The sequence below is a fragment of the Manis javanica genome, chromosome 17, assembly GCF_040802235.1.
Source record: "Manis javanica isolate MJ-LG chromosome 17, MJ_LKY, whole genome shotgun sequence".
In the NCBI taxonomy this organism is placed as follows: Eukaryota; Metazoa; Chordata; class Mammalia; order Pholidota; family Manidae; genus Manis; species Manis javanica.
This window is the reverse complement of record NC_133172.1, coordinates 30200123-30216662: the sequence shown is the minus strand read 5'-3', so window position 1 is coordinate 30216662 and position 16540 is coordinate 30200123. Positions and strand designations below refer to the sequence as shown.

Sequence of the window (16540 nt, the reverse complement as noted above, 5' to 3'; positions counted from 1 at the left end):
TCCTCATCTGTAAAATGGGGATAACAACAGTGCCAACCTTATGGATTATATGATTATTAGAGAACACAATAGGGGAAACACAGAGCACAGTGCTTGAATACACAGTAAGCTTTCAAAAGATGTTAACTGTAATTGTCATTAGTAACAGCTACTGTAAGTCCGCTTCTGGTTTCCTAGAAGAACTACAGAAGCAGAAATCAGTACACCTAGATTTGAGTCCCATTTCTATCTGTGTTTCATGGAAGCAACACTCATAAATGTCTTTTCATAGTACCAAGCACATGTAATGCCCTAGTGTTTCTCAATCACAGGAGACATCCCCCAAATGTGTACCACTAGCCTAGAGGTCAAAATCAAGAAGACACAGAGGCCATTAGCTATGGAAAATATCTATAATGTGCTCATATTTTGCCAGAAGGTATGGTAGCATGCAATTCACTTACTGATGATACAGAATATATCTTGAATTATGGAATATGAATGAGATGGTGAACAAGGTAGTATACAAAATAAAAATGTTTTTTCAAAATCACGAAACACAACCATTTTCTTTTCTTAAAAACAAATTAGCATCACAAAATATCCTCCTAAGAAACTACTCGGGTAGGAAATAAATGAAACTAGCACTCTTTTACAAACTAACTTTTCTGAGGGCAAAATATATTCTTTTCTGTTTCTTCCTCCTAATACAACATCTAGAAAGTAACACAACATAATGCAGGAAAGTTTCCAAAGAACATATCACTTCAGTTCCTCATTATTCAGCCAGAATACATGACTAGATAGAAGTTTCTCTTAAAATTGAAGTACATAAATTGATTAAAAAATATAAGAATTCATACTTTTCTTGTAATTGATGTAGACAGTTCACTGGTTCAACAGGACTACTTTAGTAAGATACACAAAAACAAGAGAGTCTACATAGTTCAAAATTTTAAGTTCCAAGATTACCATTTTTCATTGTCCAAAAAATAGTCTGGATTACACTTCAAGAAAATGCAGAGATTTACAATATCAACTTATGTATATGTATCATATATAAATATATATATTATCTAAATACATATATCATCTATTTATATATTCATGGTATTCAACAACTTTACTATTTAGCCCATCCCTAGATATCTTCAAATCTAATATAAAGCAAAAGGGTGGTCAGCCTGTCACTGCCTGTAACATCTAGCAGTATCAGGAGTAAGTATGTAGAGAAACATCAGGCATTTTACCAATCAATTTTTCATGCTTTTCAATTAAGGAGCTCTTATGGGCAGTAACACAAACTATTAAAGTGATATTTAAAAAGAATTGATAATATAAAAGTTTTTGTTAAGTGAAAAGAATAGGGTTAAAATTCTGTTACTAAGGGAAAAAGGCAAAAACTGCCCAATGAAAAATCTGGCAGGAAATAAAATGTTAAAAGTAATTATCTGTATGGCAGAAAAGCATGCGGATTTTTTTTTTCCAAATTTTCTACCAAGGATGTATATCTTTCCAATTAGAAAAAGTAATAAGCCTTAAAAGAGATCTTAATCATCTCAAAAAGAAAAACAGTCCTTAAGGAACTAAAAATAGTCTTTAATCATGTCTAAACAAATCAACTCATTATTCTTATAGTCATCTTTCCCAAACCTTCTTATACATTCATTTGTATGGTTGCACTCATCAAAAGGAATGCATAAATTCCAAAATATAATTATGTTTTACTCTTACTCAAATTCACAAAGCACTTACAAGCTCTTACCATATTTAGCACTGTGCTAAGCAGCATGGAGTGATACAAGGGAGCATTAAGATATGATAAAACCCCTACTCTACAGAGCTAATACTTTTTATACATTTATGTTTTATCTCTGCAGTTATACATTAGAAATGTCAGAGGCCTATACTAGTCACTAAATGAACACAGTCAATAAGTGGTCAGTTAGAGGAGAGTATCACAACGGACTGCACTTACATTAATGGAGAAAGCCTCGGGCTGGGGCTTTAAAATAAACCTAAGTTGTAGAGAGGCAAAGAGCAGCTACATACAAATGTTATAAGGAGGAATAGTGAGCAAACTATATGTCTGCCATATAGTACTAAAAATATATTAAAAGCTTGTACTTCAGTTATTTTTCTCTTGTAGATACAAATAATGAAACACCTGATTTACTTAAAAAATCACCACTTCAGGTTATATATGAAAACTTATCAATGTAGAAAGTGAAAGTTCATTTTTCATCTCATCTCATCTGAAAACTGAGCCAAGGAATTCTTGCAATGATATTTTATTATTTGAACAAACAGCTGAAAAAGTACTTCCAAAGAGTTAGTCTCCACAGAAACTTGAGATACATCATAAAAATAAGCATATTTCATCAAGGAACAGTTAATGAAGAACATTATTATATAAACATGATTTCATAAAGCTTCATCCTAAAAGAAGTTATTTCATATTTCATTTATATTAACTGCTTTAAATGTAATATTTAAATATAAAAATCTAAGTTGTAAAAACTAATAGATGCTCACCCCAGTAAGGATCGCCACCATCCAAAAGACAAACAACAACAAATGTTGGCGAGGTTGTGGAGAAAGGGGAATCCTCCTACACTGCTGGTGGGAATGTAAATTAGTTCAACCATTGTGGAAAGCAGTATGAAGGTTCCTCAAAATGCTCAAAATAGAAATACCATTTGACCCAGGAATTCCACTTGTAGGAATTTACCCTAAGAATACAGCAGCCCAGTTTGAAAAAGACAGATGTACCCCTATGTTTATCGCAGCACTATTTACAATAGCCAAGAAATGGAAACAACCTAACTGTCCATCAGTAGATGAATGGATAAAGAAGATGTGGTACATATACACAATGGAATATAATATTATTCAGCTGTAAGAAGAAAACAAATCCTACCATTTGCAACAACATGGATGGAGCTAGAGGGTATTATGCTCAGTGAAATAAGCCAGGCGGAGAAAGACAAGTACCAAATGATTTCACTCATATGTGGAGTATAAGAACAAAGAAAAACTGAAGGAACAAAACAGCAGCAGAATCACAGAACCCAAAATGGACAAACAATTACCAAAGGGAAAGGGACTGAGGATGGGTGGGAAGGGAGAGATAAGGGCGGGGGAAAAAGAAAGGGGGCCTTACGATTAGCATGTGTAATGTGTGTGTGGGGCACGGGGAGGGATGTGCAACACGGAGAAGACGAGTAGGGATTCTGCAGCATCTTACTATGCTGATGGACAGTGACTGTAATGGGGTTTGTGGGGGGGACTTGATGAGGGGGGAAGCCTAGTAAACATAATGTTCTTCATGTAATTGTAGATTACTGATACTAAAATAAAAAATAATAAAAAAAAATAAAAACTAATAGATGGGAACAGAGAGTCTGTGGCATAAAAGTGGACAAAAAAAAAAACCCCAATGGAGATAAAATGAAATGAGAAAAGTTGAGAAGACTTAAAAACTGCATTAGTTAATATGGAACATAAACATGACTTTTTCCTTTAAGCCACTCAAAATAATAGGAATCAAAACAGTGGGCCAATGTTTACTCAGGTCATTCTTACTTTCCTAGTTTAAAATTTAAATGTAAACCAGTCTTTCTTTTTCCTCCCCATCTCCCATCTCATTATCATTTAATTCTAAAAGACGTAGTTTGGTTGTTTTAAAAATCAATTTCTAAGTTATTATCACTCTCCTTTGCAGAAGCCAGTTCTTCTAGCAAAAGGCTGGTGTTCCATGCATGGAAAAATAGGGAAAGTGGGGGACAAAATCAAGGGAATAAGCAAGGAGGTAATATAAAGCAGCTCTGTTTTTCCTTGGCTATTTTAGGACTGCAGAACAGTGGTGCCTACTCAGAGATTGAGGAAAAACAAAACTCAGCATGAACTCTAATTGTGAGCATGTGACCAGTATTTAAATGCCAAGACCTGGGCGTTTCCAAAATGCTTAAACTGTCACATGGAACCACTTGTTCCCACAAACTCCAGTCCGTGGCTGTGCTATAATCCTCTACCGTTCTTTCTCCCCTACTATTCACCTTTAATCCACAACTCTTATGTAAGCACATACTCTGCTCTCAACTTTTCTCTGCTTAACAACCATACCCCACTCTCCACTTGTTTCCAAACTGGTTTTCAAATGAAAATTTTCTCCAGGTTTTGATAATTTAGTAGGTAGTTGGGTACTAAGTCCCCCTATAGCACAAGGGTAGGTGGTTTTAGTGGCTAATGAAATTATCTGGTACAGTAATAGCTACGGAGTCCTTATCAGTGAGGTGCATTGCAAATCAGTCTTAAAAGAATGATTCACTGACAAAGCCACGTATTTGTTATTTGGCAATGATCACAACTTCTATACATACCATGCATTTCTAAAACACTTATATTTACACCTGTTTTAGGCAACTACACAATCTCATTTTATAAAAGACTCTTAAGATTCAATTCTGTTAATGTCACTACAAAAAAGTATATTCACTTGAAAAAAGTGGACAGTATTTGTATCTATAGTGTCAAAAAGGATTTAAAATCTGTTTAGACCCAAAAGTGTTCATAAGAAGTGGTGAGAACTATATTATAAACTGTCCACCAACAGGCATCATGAAACTACATTTTTCCATAATTCTGCCATGAAAATTAAATGATAATGCTGAGAACAGGGTATTTTAGGTACACTTTAAGAGTCAGGATGAATTTTGAAAAGTCATACTGAAGCTTCTGTAATCTCAACTTGTCCTCCTGAGAATTTAGAATTAAAAAAGTAAAGCTAATTTTTATTGCGTGCTCACTATATGCCAGCACTGAGTAAGCATTTCCAAGACTTACTGAATAATCGATACCATCATGGGAAAAAATAACTACAAATTACTATTATATGTCACATACTTATGACTTATGACATTAATTTCACATGACAATAATTCTACAAACTCACTCTCTAAATTCCATCAAATATGTACACAGTACTATGCTACAGGTAACAAAAGGAAGAAACAGACAAAAATGACTCTGAGTGCATGATCAAGACACTTGAATGGAGAATACTTCCCCAAAGTTCTGTAGCTAAAATTTGAAGACTTAAACCATAGGCCCTGCTTCTTCCAAGATTGGTCCAAGATGACAATTTCTTTACAAAAGCAAACTACAGCCTCTAGTGGTACATGTGAGAATAAGAAAGTCTAGGCAAAAAAATCATCAGAACTTGACAGAAAGAATGACCCAAATTAGTTCCTGACCTAACTTGCAGCCCAAACTGCTGATTTATTAAAATATTATAATGACTTTTCTTTAATTATAAGGAAGCAAATAAAAGAGAATAAAGAGAGCATTTTTTTATGGAACTTATTGAGTTTCCTTTCCTTGCCTAAGGTCTGTGATCCATGAATAAGGCAAATGTAAAGAAAATAAGATGCTATAAAAGCATCATTATTATTTCTTTTTCACAATACACACTTAATCCATATCCACCAAACTGTAAATGTGCATTCAAACTACTCTTGGCCACTGACAGTTATTCACTGTTTACACTGGCATAAATATCTGAAAACTTTCACTCGTAATTTGGGTTGCTTTAACAACTTTAAGATTGAGGCTCTGTTCCCTGTATGGCCCCGGAGGACGGCTGGTTAGCCAGAGATGGGTAAGATTCCTCAAGGGAGGAACAACCTAAGACAGGCACAGTCGCAGGGGGGGCCATCAGGTGAGAAATTGGGGATCAACAGAGGTGAGGCTTAGAACCTCACCCCCTGTTTTGAGAGAAATCTTCTGCATCCGTGGATGTTTTATTGCCCTTGTCTAGCTTGGATTAACACACAGTCTACAGGCACACACCTGATCATCTACATTTGCTCTCTTACAACACTAAACTATGTTTTCTACCTTTATCTTGCATCTACCTACCACTTCAGCATTTTATTAAAAATAATAATAATAATAATAATAATAATAATAAAGGGAGAAATGTGGGATCCACATATAAATCAAGCATAAAAATCAAACAAATATTCATCTTTGACCTGATTGTTTATAGTTCATAATGCGTGATCAAAACCGAAAGTTTCTGTGATGACTGCCCTTGTACTGTTCACCATGTAAGAACTTATTCACTATGTAAGAATTTGTTCACCATGTAAGAACTTGTCCGTTATGCTTCAGAAGATTTGAGACTGATGAGAATTAGGCTTGGGGTGGATTAATGATTGTGCATTGAGCATTGACTCCCCTATACAGAATTTTATTGTTGTTAACAACCATTTGATCAATAAATATGAGAGATGCCCTCTCAAAAAAAAAAAAGAAAAAGATTAAGGCTCTGATTTGAAGATAGAAGTTTTATCCTCAGTTTAACTACTTTCTAATGGAAGTTAAGCAGATTGTTTTTCTAAAAAATTTTTAAGAAGCTGTAACTGACATATAATTAGTTTTCAGGTGTACACTGTATTGATTTATAAATAGTTCATGATTTCTACATTTTTAAATGTTCTACATTTTAAAATGTTAATTAACACTGTGAAATAGACATGTTCTTCCAAAGTATCTTCCAATCTGAGCAAGAGAGACCACAGAGAATGAAACAATGAATGTAGTGTGCAAATCTGATTTTAATGTCAGATTAATGAGAGATATAGTTGTTACAGTTTAATGTATTTTCATAGGAATGGTGTCAAAATGCAAGGATAGACCTTAATAACTATCCTAACCTCTCTCTTACATTACAAATCAGCCTTCATAAAAGACTGTTAAACTGCAAACACAACAAATTTGTTATCAAAGATTTCTTACCATCTCCTACCTGGACTTATTTTTTTTAACTCTTAAGAGCCATGGGTCATTTTTTATGAAATGCTAGTGGGCCCAAATAAATGTAAAGACATTATTGTATCTAATCATAACTAATTTTCATTGCATACAAATGAGACTCCAGGAAAACTGAAGCACAGACTTGCTATCCATTGTCATTCAAGTATCAAGGCTACTATGGGTGTACCACTTAGGCTAGCTGTTTAGTACTGGAAATGTCCTTTCCACTGAAGTTACCATAAATAGCCCCTTAAGAAAAGGATACATATTATGCACTGGCTTTTGGGGGGCTCTAGTCAACTGAAATGGCAGGAGAATCAGAATGAACTGCTAGAAGTATTCTACCTGTGTCCTCGAATGTCAGACTGATCACACACTCCTCCAAGTGCAATCCTGTGGAACTCTCGACCTAGAGTCTTGGCCACTGATCTTCCCACACTTGTTTTACCAACTCCAGGAGGGCCAACGAAGCACAGAATGGGGCCCTTCAGATTGTTTTTCAGTTGCCTGACAGCCAAGTATTCCAGCACTCTTTTCTTCAATTTTTCCATGGCATAATGGTCATTATCCAGAAGAATACGGGCTGCTCGAATGTCCAGGCGGTCTGTCAAATAACCCAACAGAAATAATCTGAAAACGTGGAATTTTTTAAATGGAAGAACTCCTTTCAAGGCTGGGAAGAGCCAAAAGTTTTTTTAGAAAAAAAGATGTGACACAACAGACTTGAGTCCTTCTAAATGAGTATTTCAGCGAGATCCAGACTGGTGTCTTTTCTGCTTAAGATAATTCTGGTATCTACAAAAATAGCAGGTACTACACAATTAAAACTCAAGGCGTTAATACTCAAAACATTTCTTTGGAATGATTTTCTAGATACACATTATTTCTGTGGAGATATAATTTCTAAATATTCTATTTTTGCTGGCCTTTGTTCCTTTTTTAAGTGAATTTTTCCTATTACTGAAGTTAATACATGTTCATACCAGAAAATCTGATGACACTAATAAAAAAGGAAATAATCACTCATAACCTCATGTCCCCAAGAGAGTATCACTCCCCTCTATTATTCCAGGTTCTGTGTGTAGCATGCATGTGTGCAACACAGTTTCATACTTGCTTTTCAAAATGGGATTATATGAGGCCTTAAAGTTCTGTAAAATGTTTTTTTAGTTAATATATTATGGATATCTTTCAGTGTCAAATGCATGTTCAGTAACACTTTAGTGGTTATTTAATTATCCATACTCATTTAACTAGCTCCCTACTGCTGAGGATTTAGTTTATCTACAAATCTTTACAGTTATGAAGCATGCTTCACTGTGCATCCTTCTAACTAAATCTCCACATATATCTGTAATTATTTTCTTCAGCTAATCTATAAACAAAAGTGCTGGGTCAAAAAAAAAAAAAGACATAAATAATTGTCCAAGTTCTATCAATTAAAGTCTCACCAGAAATGTATAAATTAGGCTGTTTCTAAAGCCAAGCTTTCATCAGGTTTACTGATGTGCTTTAGTACTTAAAATACTCAGGTTTAACAGTAGATCATGGAAGCCAAAATGAATTCATGAGCTAGGTGGCAGCCAGGGGTAAGACACAGTTAAATGATCATACTGCGAGTGAAAGAAGAGGATGAGAGGAAAACACATACACACCCACTCTTTTAATGTGTGATCTGGAAATTGCTATATATTTATTATACAAGAAAAAAAAAAGGCCATTTAAAAATGGCCTTAAATGGTAGTTTGGTTCCCAAGCTAGGCTACAAAAACCTAGCTAAGCAGTTAATATATCTAATTTAATTATATTGCTTTCAGTCAGAATCCTGGCTGAGCAATTTGGAAAGGGAAGAATAAAATGTCTTCCTCCTTTTCTGCTTTAGATCCCAACCAGTAAATACACGAATAAATGAAAGATTTTCCTAACTGCTTTACAATACTAACCTTGAAACTAACTAAAACTACCACAGTAAACGCAAAAGAAAAGTTCAGACCAATACTATTTTGGAGCTTTAAATATTAAACTGCTAGTAAATCAAGTCTATCAAGAGAGTAATCTTCTAAATTCAATTAAAGTAAGTAATTCTACAAAATTCTATTTATTTTTGTTATGCAAAGATGGGTCACTATTCATTATCAATATATTTATATCACCTTATCCAAGGAAAAAAGTTTTCCATCAAAATGTCATTTTGTGCCTAAAAAGGCACTTCTTATAATGCAACATCCATTTCTTATTAACATTTAGTAAATAAACTAAGAGAATTCTATGTAATTCAGAAAAAACTGAAAACAAGGTGAAGACATTTCTTCTGAGAAATATGCCAAGAAAAGGTAATTTAAAAAGTAAGTTCTTTCACACTTTTCAGAAAAGATAATTTCCATGCTATAGAAATTATCATTTTGTTTCTTTTCTATACAGGATACATTTTTTTCTGATTACTCCTTTTAATGACTAAGAGAGCATACTTCCTATTGTGAATAATACTTATGATTACATGCAAAAGACTTAACATATATCTTTCTATTTACAACTGAAGAATGAAACGGTTATCTACTTGCTCTTTCTATTCAGGGTAGAAAAATGAGTAAATTCATTTCCTCCAAGTCTTTCTTCTCTGCTTTTTTTTCTGCTTTTGATGATCTCAACTTAGGTAAGCTTCTCTTTCAAGAATTATGAAAGACATTTTAATGGTTTTGTAATCATACTCATAACAGTTATTTAGGCCTAATTCTATACCATAATGGTTCAGAAGCTCCACATGACTCCTTTGATGTGACAAGTTAACCCCACCTTCAATTCTCTGTTGAAAGGCTAACAATGAGAAGTATTTTCATGAAGGGTGCATGAGCGCTATGCAGTTCTCTGCTGACACAGAGCCAGCATGTATCTGAGCTTCTGGTATACAGGTGGCCTCCTTCCCTGATTGTGAAGATAAGAGGTAATTTTGCTCTGTTTTTATAGTTTCTTGGTTATTTCAGTAAAGAATGGGTGTCAGCACTCTGTGTTCAAATAAACATTTTGCTTAAAAATCTCTACAATTATATGTATAAGCCTGATAAAAATGAATTTCACTTTATAAATAGCACAAGTGGGGAGGGGATGAAACTGAGAGCAACACATTAGGCTACTAATGGCAAATATTCAAATGTATAATTTTAGTATTCTCAGGGCATTATACTATATGCACCTCACATTTCTCTTAAGTCATTAGTTAAGATAAATCCTGCAGCACAGAAAAATATTACTGAGAGAATGTGAAAATTTCAAAATAAGACCCCTGCTGTTACCAAGTTATCTAGATGTTCTTCACCTTGTGTACTAGACCTACTGTCAAACAAGAAAATAACATGGTTTGAAATCATCACGATTCCATCAATGACATAAAAATACCTATCAAACAGATACTAACATGGGAACTTGGCAGATGAAACAAAAGCAGAGGACTTAAACACATATAAAGTTTAAATGTAACTTTCATTCCCAGGTCTAAAAACTAATAGGAACACGGACCTCTCCAAATCTCACAGAATAGGTACACTTCTCTTAAAAAGTAGTCCCTGGAGAGTTATGAGTTCACAGAAGACTATATGGACCAAAATGGTTTTCCCAACAGCCTAGTTAGATGCAGACCAACATCCGAACTCAAACTGATCAGGTGACAATAAGAGGTTAATTCAAAAGGAATGCATACTCCCCTGCATTCATCTCACTATAGAATTCCCACAAAATTTTGAATTAAGAATTAAACCAAGAAATTTAGCTTCAGTTTGTTTGGTAAGACACCTTCAACTAGAAGGGAGCATGTTGTCATGACATGTAAACATGAAATAAATTAAGAAATAAATTTCCAAGCACAATTCATTACAGCTTTGCATGAAGTAGCCAACAAAAGAATGAAAACCCAAATGTTCAACCACAAGTAAACGGATTAACAAATTACTGACTCATAGCTCATCTATGCAGCAACATGGATGAACCTCAAAATAATTATGCTGAGTGGAAGAACCAGAAAAAAAGGAGTATATATCATTTCATTAAGAAAAAATTTCAGAAAATATGAACAAATCTACAGTAGTTACTTGTGGATAGAAAGCCAAGGCAGAAGAGGGATAAGAGAAGCATGAGGAAACTTTTGGGGGTAATGGATGTGTTCATTATCTTAATTATGAAGATGGTATTACAAATATACACATATGTCCAATGTATATTAAAATGTACATTTCCTGTGTGCAGCAAACTACCATATTACATATAGTTTACCAGTATAACCTGACTTCAGATTGTTTTAGGCTAGCTGTTTAGTACTGTGAATGTCCTTTCCACTGAAGGCATTTTTTTGAGTCTGTAGGGAAAGAATACTGAAAATCTCATGAAAATATATGGATTCTCAGAATTTAAGGAAAAACAAAATGTGAATTAACCTTTTAACTTTATATACAAACATTCAAACAGAAATAAATTAAAAAACAACCCAAAAATATAGATAACAGGATGATGACAAATTTACAAAGCATTCATGAAAGAATAATTAGCACAACTCAGAACTCACTTGCCTCCCCAAACAAAGACTTAAGAACAGGAATGAAATCTAAAGGTTGTCAAAACAAAAGGAAGATGATGAGGCCAATGTCATCATAGTACCTAAACATACACATTAATAAATGTGTTAAATAATCCTATTAAAAAATCTAATTAAAAAGGGCTATTTAAACTATAACACTGCACCAGTATAGTTAATTTAACACAAATATGCTTCATTCTGGGACCTCTTTGAGACAAAAACAAAAATTTTTTTAAATTCTCAATATCAGAAAGGTACTATAAAATGAAATCTGGTATGTAGAGTATATCTTATATGGGGTATAAATGTGTATATTAGGGCTAACATTTTTCAAAATCTCTAGCCCTTTTTTTTTTTTAAAGGAGTTTTACTAACCAGGATATCTGTCTGTTGGATTTTCGAAAGTCAACATAGCTAACTCTTGTGCCAACAGTAGTTTAAGCCATCAATCCATTACTGAACTCTGTAAACCTTCTAATGTAAACTTAACAAGAGTGTCCAATAACAGAAAAAAATGGAAATAAAATGGTTCTGAAAATTTTGAAAGACAATTGAATATTTCTTATCCCAAGAGAAAATAAATAGCAAATACATACAAAAACTGGTATAAAATGTTCCTGATAGAGGGAAAAATTTTACTAAAGGATAGAATGATAAATTTTTAAGCTCTTTAAATAGGTTCTAGCAGGAGAAAAACATACTTCCAAATGGTAAAACTGTTCTATTGTTATCCTGCCTTTATAGGTAATTATTTTTTTAGAAAACATAAAAAAAGATACTTTAAAAGCCAGCAGTAAGTGATCTGGAAATTATTGCTGGCTACCTCAAAGCGTTAGCTTTCTTATGCTCCTGACAAATAGTATATAAATATAAAAGTTTATATAGTATATAAATATATCAGTATAAATACTGATACTGAGAAATACTTATTTTGCCAATTACAGAAAAGCCTACTTTCTCCAAAATCTGGCAAAAGGCACTTTCATGTAGCACCCTCTTTTCTGTTTAATCCCAAGACCTAGGTGATATAAGTTCAGTCCATGAATAATTTACATCAGGAACTAATTTAACAGTAAATATTTCAGTAGAATTTGCATGAGCGTTCTGAGTGACAATTAGACTGCAAAAAGGTGTTAGCGTTGGCTCACCAGTTGTACTTTTGTTCCAAGGAAGCTCCACCATAAGTTCTAGGTAATTTCTAGTCAGAGCATATTCTGGCATTGACTGAGGCATTTTTTTGAGTCTGTAGGGAAAGAATACATGGCAAATATGTTCAAGAACATAAAAGAATTCCATAGGAACAGAAAAATCAAATATATCTGCTTTACTTGGTCAGATATATCATGTATATCTGGTTAAACAAATCTGAAATTTTTTAAAGTCTAGTTAATAAAACATTTATTTTGTTTTGTGATTTATTTATAAAATTAAATTAAACAGATACCTGCAAACTGGGGGGGTAAGGAGTGTGTAATGAGACACACACTATCTGATCCTATCCTTGAAATATGGCCTTATCAGTATCAGTGCCAGTATTTCACAGGGCAAGTCCCAAGTGACATTCAGCCATCCATTTACTTACCACAGTAAGATTTCAATACCTAACTGTGCATAACATAATTATTGTACCTTTTTTTGTATCAGGATGAAGTCAGCTCATTAAGCAAGCTAACATCAGATTAATAAAAATGCAGTGCTTAACAAAGTGTTCCGCACACAACAGATGTTATATATTTATTAACTATTGTCAAAGTCAATGTAAAATATCCCTCAACCACATTTACTGTTTTAACTATAAACCTAAGAAAATAAAATATTTACTTACTGAGTATGCAATGGCCAAGTCACACTTAGCCATTGATTTACTTTACACGATAAGATTTGAGTGCTTAACTGTGCATAACACAATCATTATACCTTTTTTTGTATCAGGATGAAGTCAGCTCATTAAGCAAGCTAACAACAGATTAATAAAAATGCAGCGCTTAACAAAGTGTTCTGCATACAACAGATGCTCTACATTTATTAACTAATGTCACAGTCAACATAAAATACCCCTCACCCCATTTATTAATGTTTTAACTATAAACTTAAGTCAAATTTTAAGTCAAACTTAAGTCAAATGTTACTAAGCATTCAATTAGATTTACTATTAATTCACTAATAAGAGAAAATGCAGTACAGTTATGTTACAAGTATGTAAAGGAAAATAGTTTTCTATTTAACCCTGAGCTTATCCAGAAAATGTAATCAACTAAAATTCTCTATGCTGTCATCAAGGTTTCCCTGTACTTGATTTTGTACAAAGAGAAACTGAGCCTCTGCCCTCTAGAGTTTATAATCTAAGGAAAACGGAGACATGTGAAGAACACAATGATAAATGTTAAACACTTTGTTTAAACAAAGTATGACCCATTCTTTAAGATAATGAAAAGGCAGTAACAGTAGTGATCATGTTTAACTGTAGGTGGAAAAGTTGTATCACTTATGCTCAGCATTAAGAAAAGACCAGTGAAAGTGGTGGTAATTCAGGAGTATTATGCATGTTTTAAGGTTCAGATTCTGATTGAGGAATGAAGAGCAAGAAGCATCAACAGATCACAGCTACAACCTAAGAATTTAGGAAGCCATGAAAAGTTAAAAGTTGATAATGGAAAGATAAGATGAACAGAGTGGTCTCTGACTATTTTAAATATAAGAAGAGGAAGATCAAAAAATATAAAATAAAGGACTCAGCTTTCAATTTGTGATCTGAAGTAGCAGATTTAAGTTTTCATGTGCAATAGTTTTTAACATTAATAAGCAAAATGAAAACACTAATGAAGGAACACTAATGAATGAATAGCTTCTAAAACTTACCTTTTTATCTCTTTGACACAGACTTTATGAGCCTGCTCTGGCATACTGGATGTTCGTATTTTTTTCTCTAGCATGACAATGTCATCATTATCTTCCTCCTCATCCTCATCTTCTAAACTGCCTGGAATGTGTGTAATCCTCCTAATAGGGCGTATTGCTATAACCTAAAGTAGAAAGTAGAAAACTTCTGTCAAAATAAATTGGAAATGAAGTACCAGTTACACGTAAGATTAAAATTGGTATTGAATAAACAAACATTTTATGGTTGCAATCTAAATCTTTAGGAACTAAAGTTCAGAATGGTAACTGAGAGGCACAGGCACATACAGAAGCGCAGAATTTAGAAAGCAGACAACATATAAGGTGGACATGATTATTTGGTATATGCTTACACTAAAATAGGAGAAAAAAACATTCAAGCAACTGACTACTATAAATAATGAAGACATCAGGAATTATCTGTCTTTGAGCTTCTACCCCAGCCACTGTTTTCTTGATATACATTACTACTTACCACTAGCAACTGAATAAATTCCATTATTCCTCCTACATTACAAAATTTCTCTTTAATATCTTTAACCTTCCCATCATTGCTCTCTTCTTTTGTCTTCAAAACAGAAAAGTTGTCTTCCTTACAAAATATTTTATCTGGCCTATATCCCTTCCAGTTAACTACACACTTTCACTGATGTTGGCTTTTCTGATGTTGGCTTTTCCAACAAGTGGCTTTAACCACCACCAACTGCTTCAGTAATTTGTACTTTGTACTTTGGCTTTTGTCTCCATCATGATGAAATTGTTCCTTGAAATCCAATAACTGTCTTCTATGCCAAGTCAAATGGCCTTCTTTGTGTTCTCTTTCTCCATAATCTATTCTATTTTAAAACTACCTAAGTGCTCTTCTGAAATTCTCAATCATTAGCATCATGAATCAACCCCAGCCAATACTAGACCAAATGATAATACATAGGTATTTAATTTAAAAGCCTCAGAATTTATTTTTTTAACCCAAGAAATTATCTAATACATTCAAATGTAAAAAGTTAAAAACATAAACCAGTAAATAAAAATGTAATTTTATAAAAACAAATATTAAATATATTCTTAATATATTTTCTTTAATATATTCTTAAATTATTTAAGAACTTTTGTTCTTAAATAAGTCATTAGCAGACAAAATTTAATAAAATATTTTAAAGTATGGAAACTGAAAATGCAGTATTTTGTTTTTTTAAAGTGAGATTTTTAAAAAGCACATCAATTATTTCATTGTTGATATGATTTTAAAGCAAACCCCACCCCCCACCTCCCCAGCTACTAAAAAAATACTTTTCAACTCTTAGGGAAAAAGGCAGCAATAGATTTGACTAACTCCAAATATTATCCTCTGATTCTTACATTTTCAAATAATAGCCGCCTGTCTGACCATTTTCTAGAATAATTTTGAACACTTTCTTTTTAAGCAATTGGTAGTATTTATTAAGAGTAAGCTACAGTCTTCTGTGTCTCCCAGTGCACAGTATGCACTTGGTTTGTCTTTCTGCACAAAATAAAACAGTTATCTGACCTCAAGCCAGAAATAATTCATATTCCTGGTGTTTATGTTAAACAGAATGGTGTCCTGGAATAGTGAAACCAGATATGCTACTCCTATCTCTCTCATCACTCTCCTCAGTCTATTCTACTGCTCCTTTAGTCCAAAAAGGGAGGAATCCTTCATTTCTGCTTTTCTTTCTCTATGATGTATTCTTTTTGTGAACACACACTTCAGTGCTGATGACAATTATCAAATCTCTTAACATTATTCTCAACCTTTCACTTAATCTCCAATATCCTTCAAGAGGTGGCATTTTCACTCTTGTCCACATCAAACGTATTTTCCTGATCTTAACTCTGCTCCCACATAACTAGTAAAATCAACAGCTCAAGGTACACTTGAGACTGATTGGATTTCACATAACTATAAGGTATGATAATGAGGATGTCACATGGGGAAGTGAAGGAGTACTTAATAATGGTGGTGAGTAAAATAAAAAGCTATTTGGGGAAAAACACAACTGCTATCTTCACCTTATTAACAAGGCAGAATAAATTATATATGGATTAAAGATCAATACTCTTCAAAAATCAACTAAAGCAAAACTAAAAGGTTAGTGGATATTTATCATATCCCTAGAGGATAGGGGACTCTAAGCTTAGAAGACAGGAAAAGACTTAACAGTCTGACTAAATGAATATTGAAACTTTCATAGGTTAAAAACAAAAGTCAGCCAAATTATGACACAACATACTGATACAGTCCTTTTAGGAAAATTTTGT

The 16540-nt window shown here is 33.4% G+C and overlaps 1 protein-coding gene across 1 annotated transcript in view; it reads right to left on the bottom strand.

The window, feature by feature from the left end:
- LONP2 (lon peptidase 2, peroxisomal) overlaps nt 1–16540 on the bottom strand; it is a 90849-nt gene that overhangs the window by 61357 nt on the left and 12952 nt on the right. The window contains exons 5-7 of the mRNA XM_036996459.2: nt 14222–14385; nt 12511–12605; nt 7144–7402 (exon numbers count right to left, since the gene is read on the bottom strand). Of these exons, the coding sequence (XP_036852354.1) occupies nt 7144–7402; nt 12511–12605; nt 14222–14385 (518 nt within the window). The remainder of the gene's footprint in view (nt 1–7143; nt 7403–12510; nt 12606–14221; nt 14386–16540) is intronic.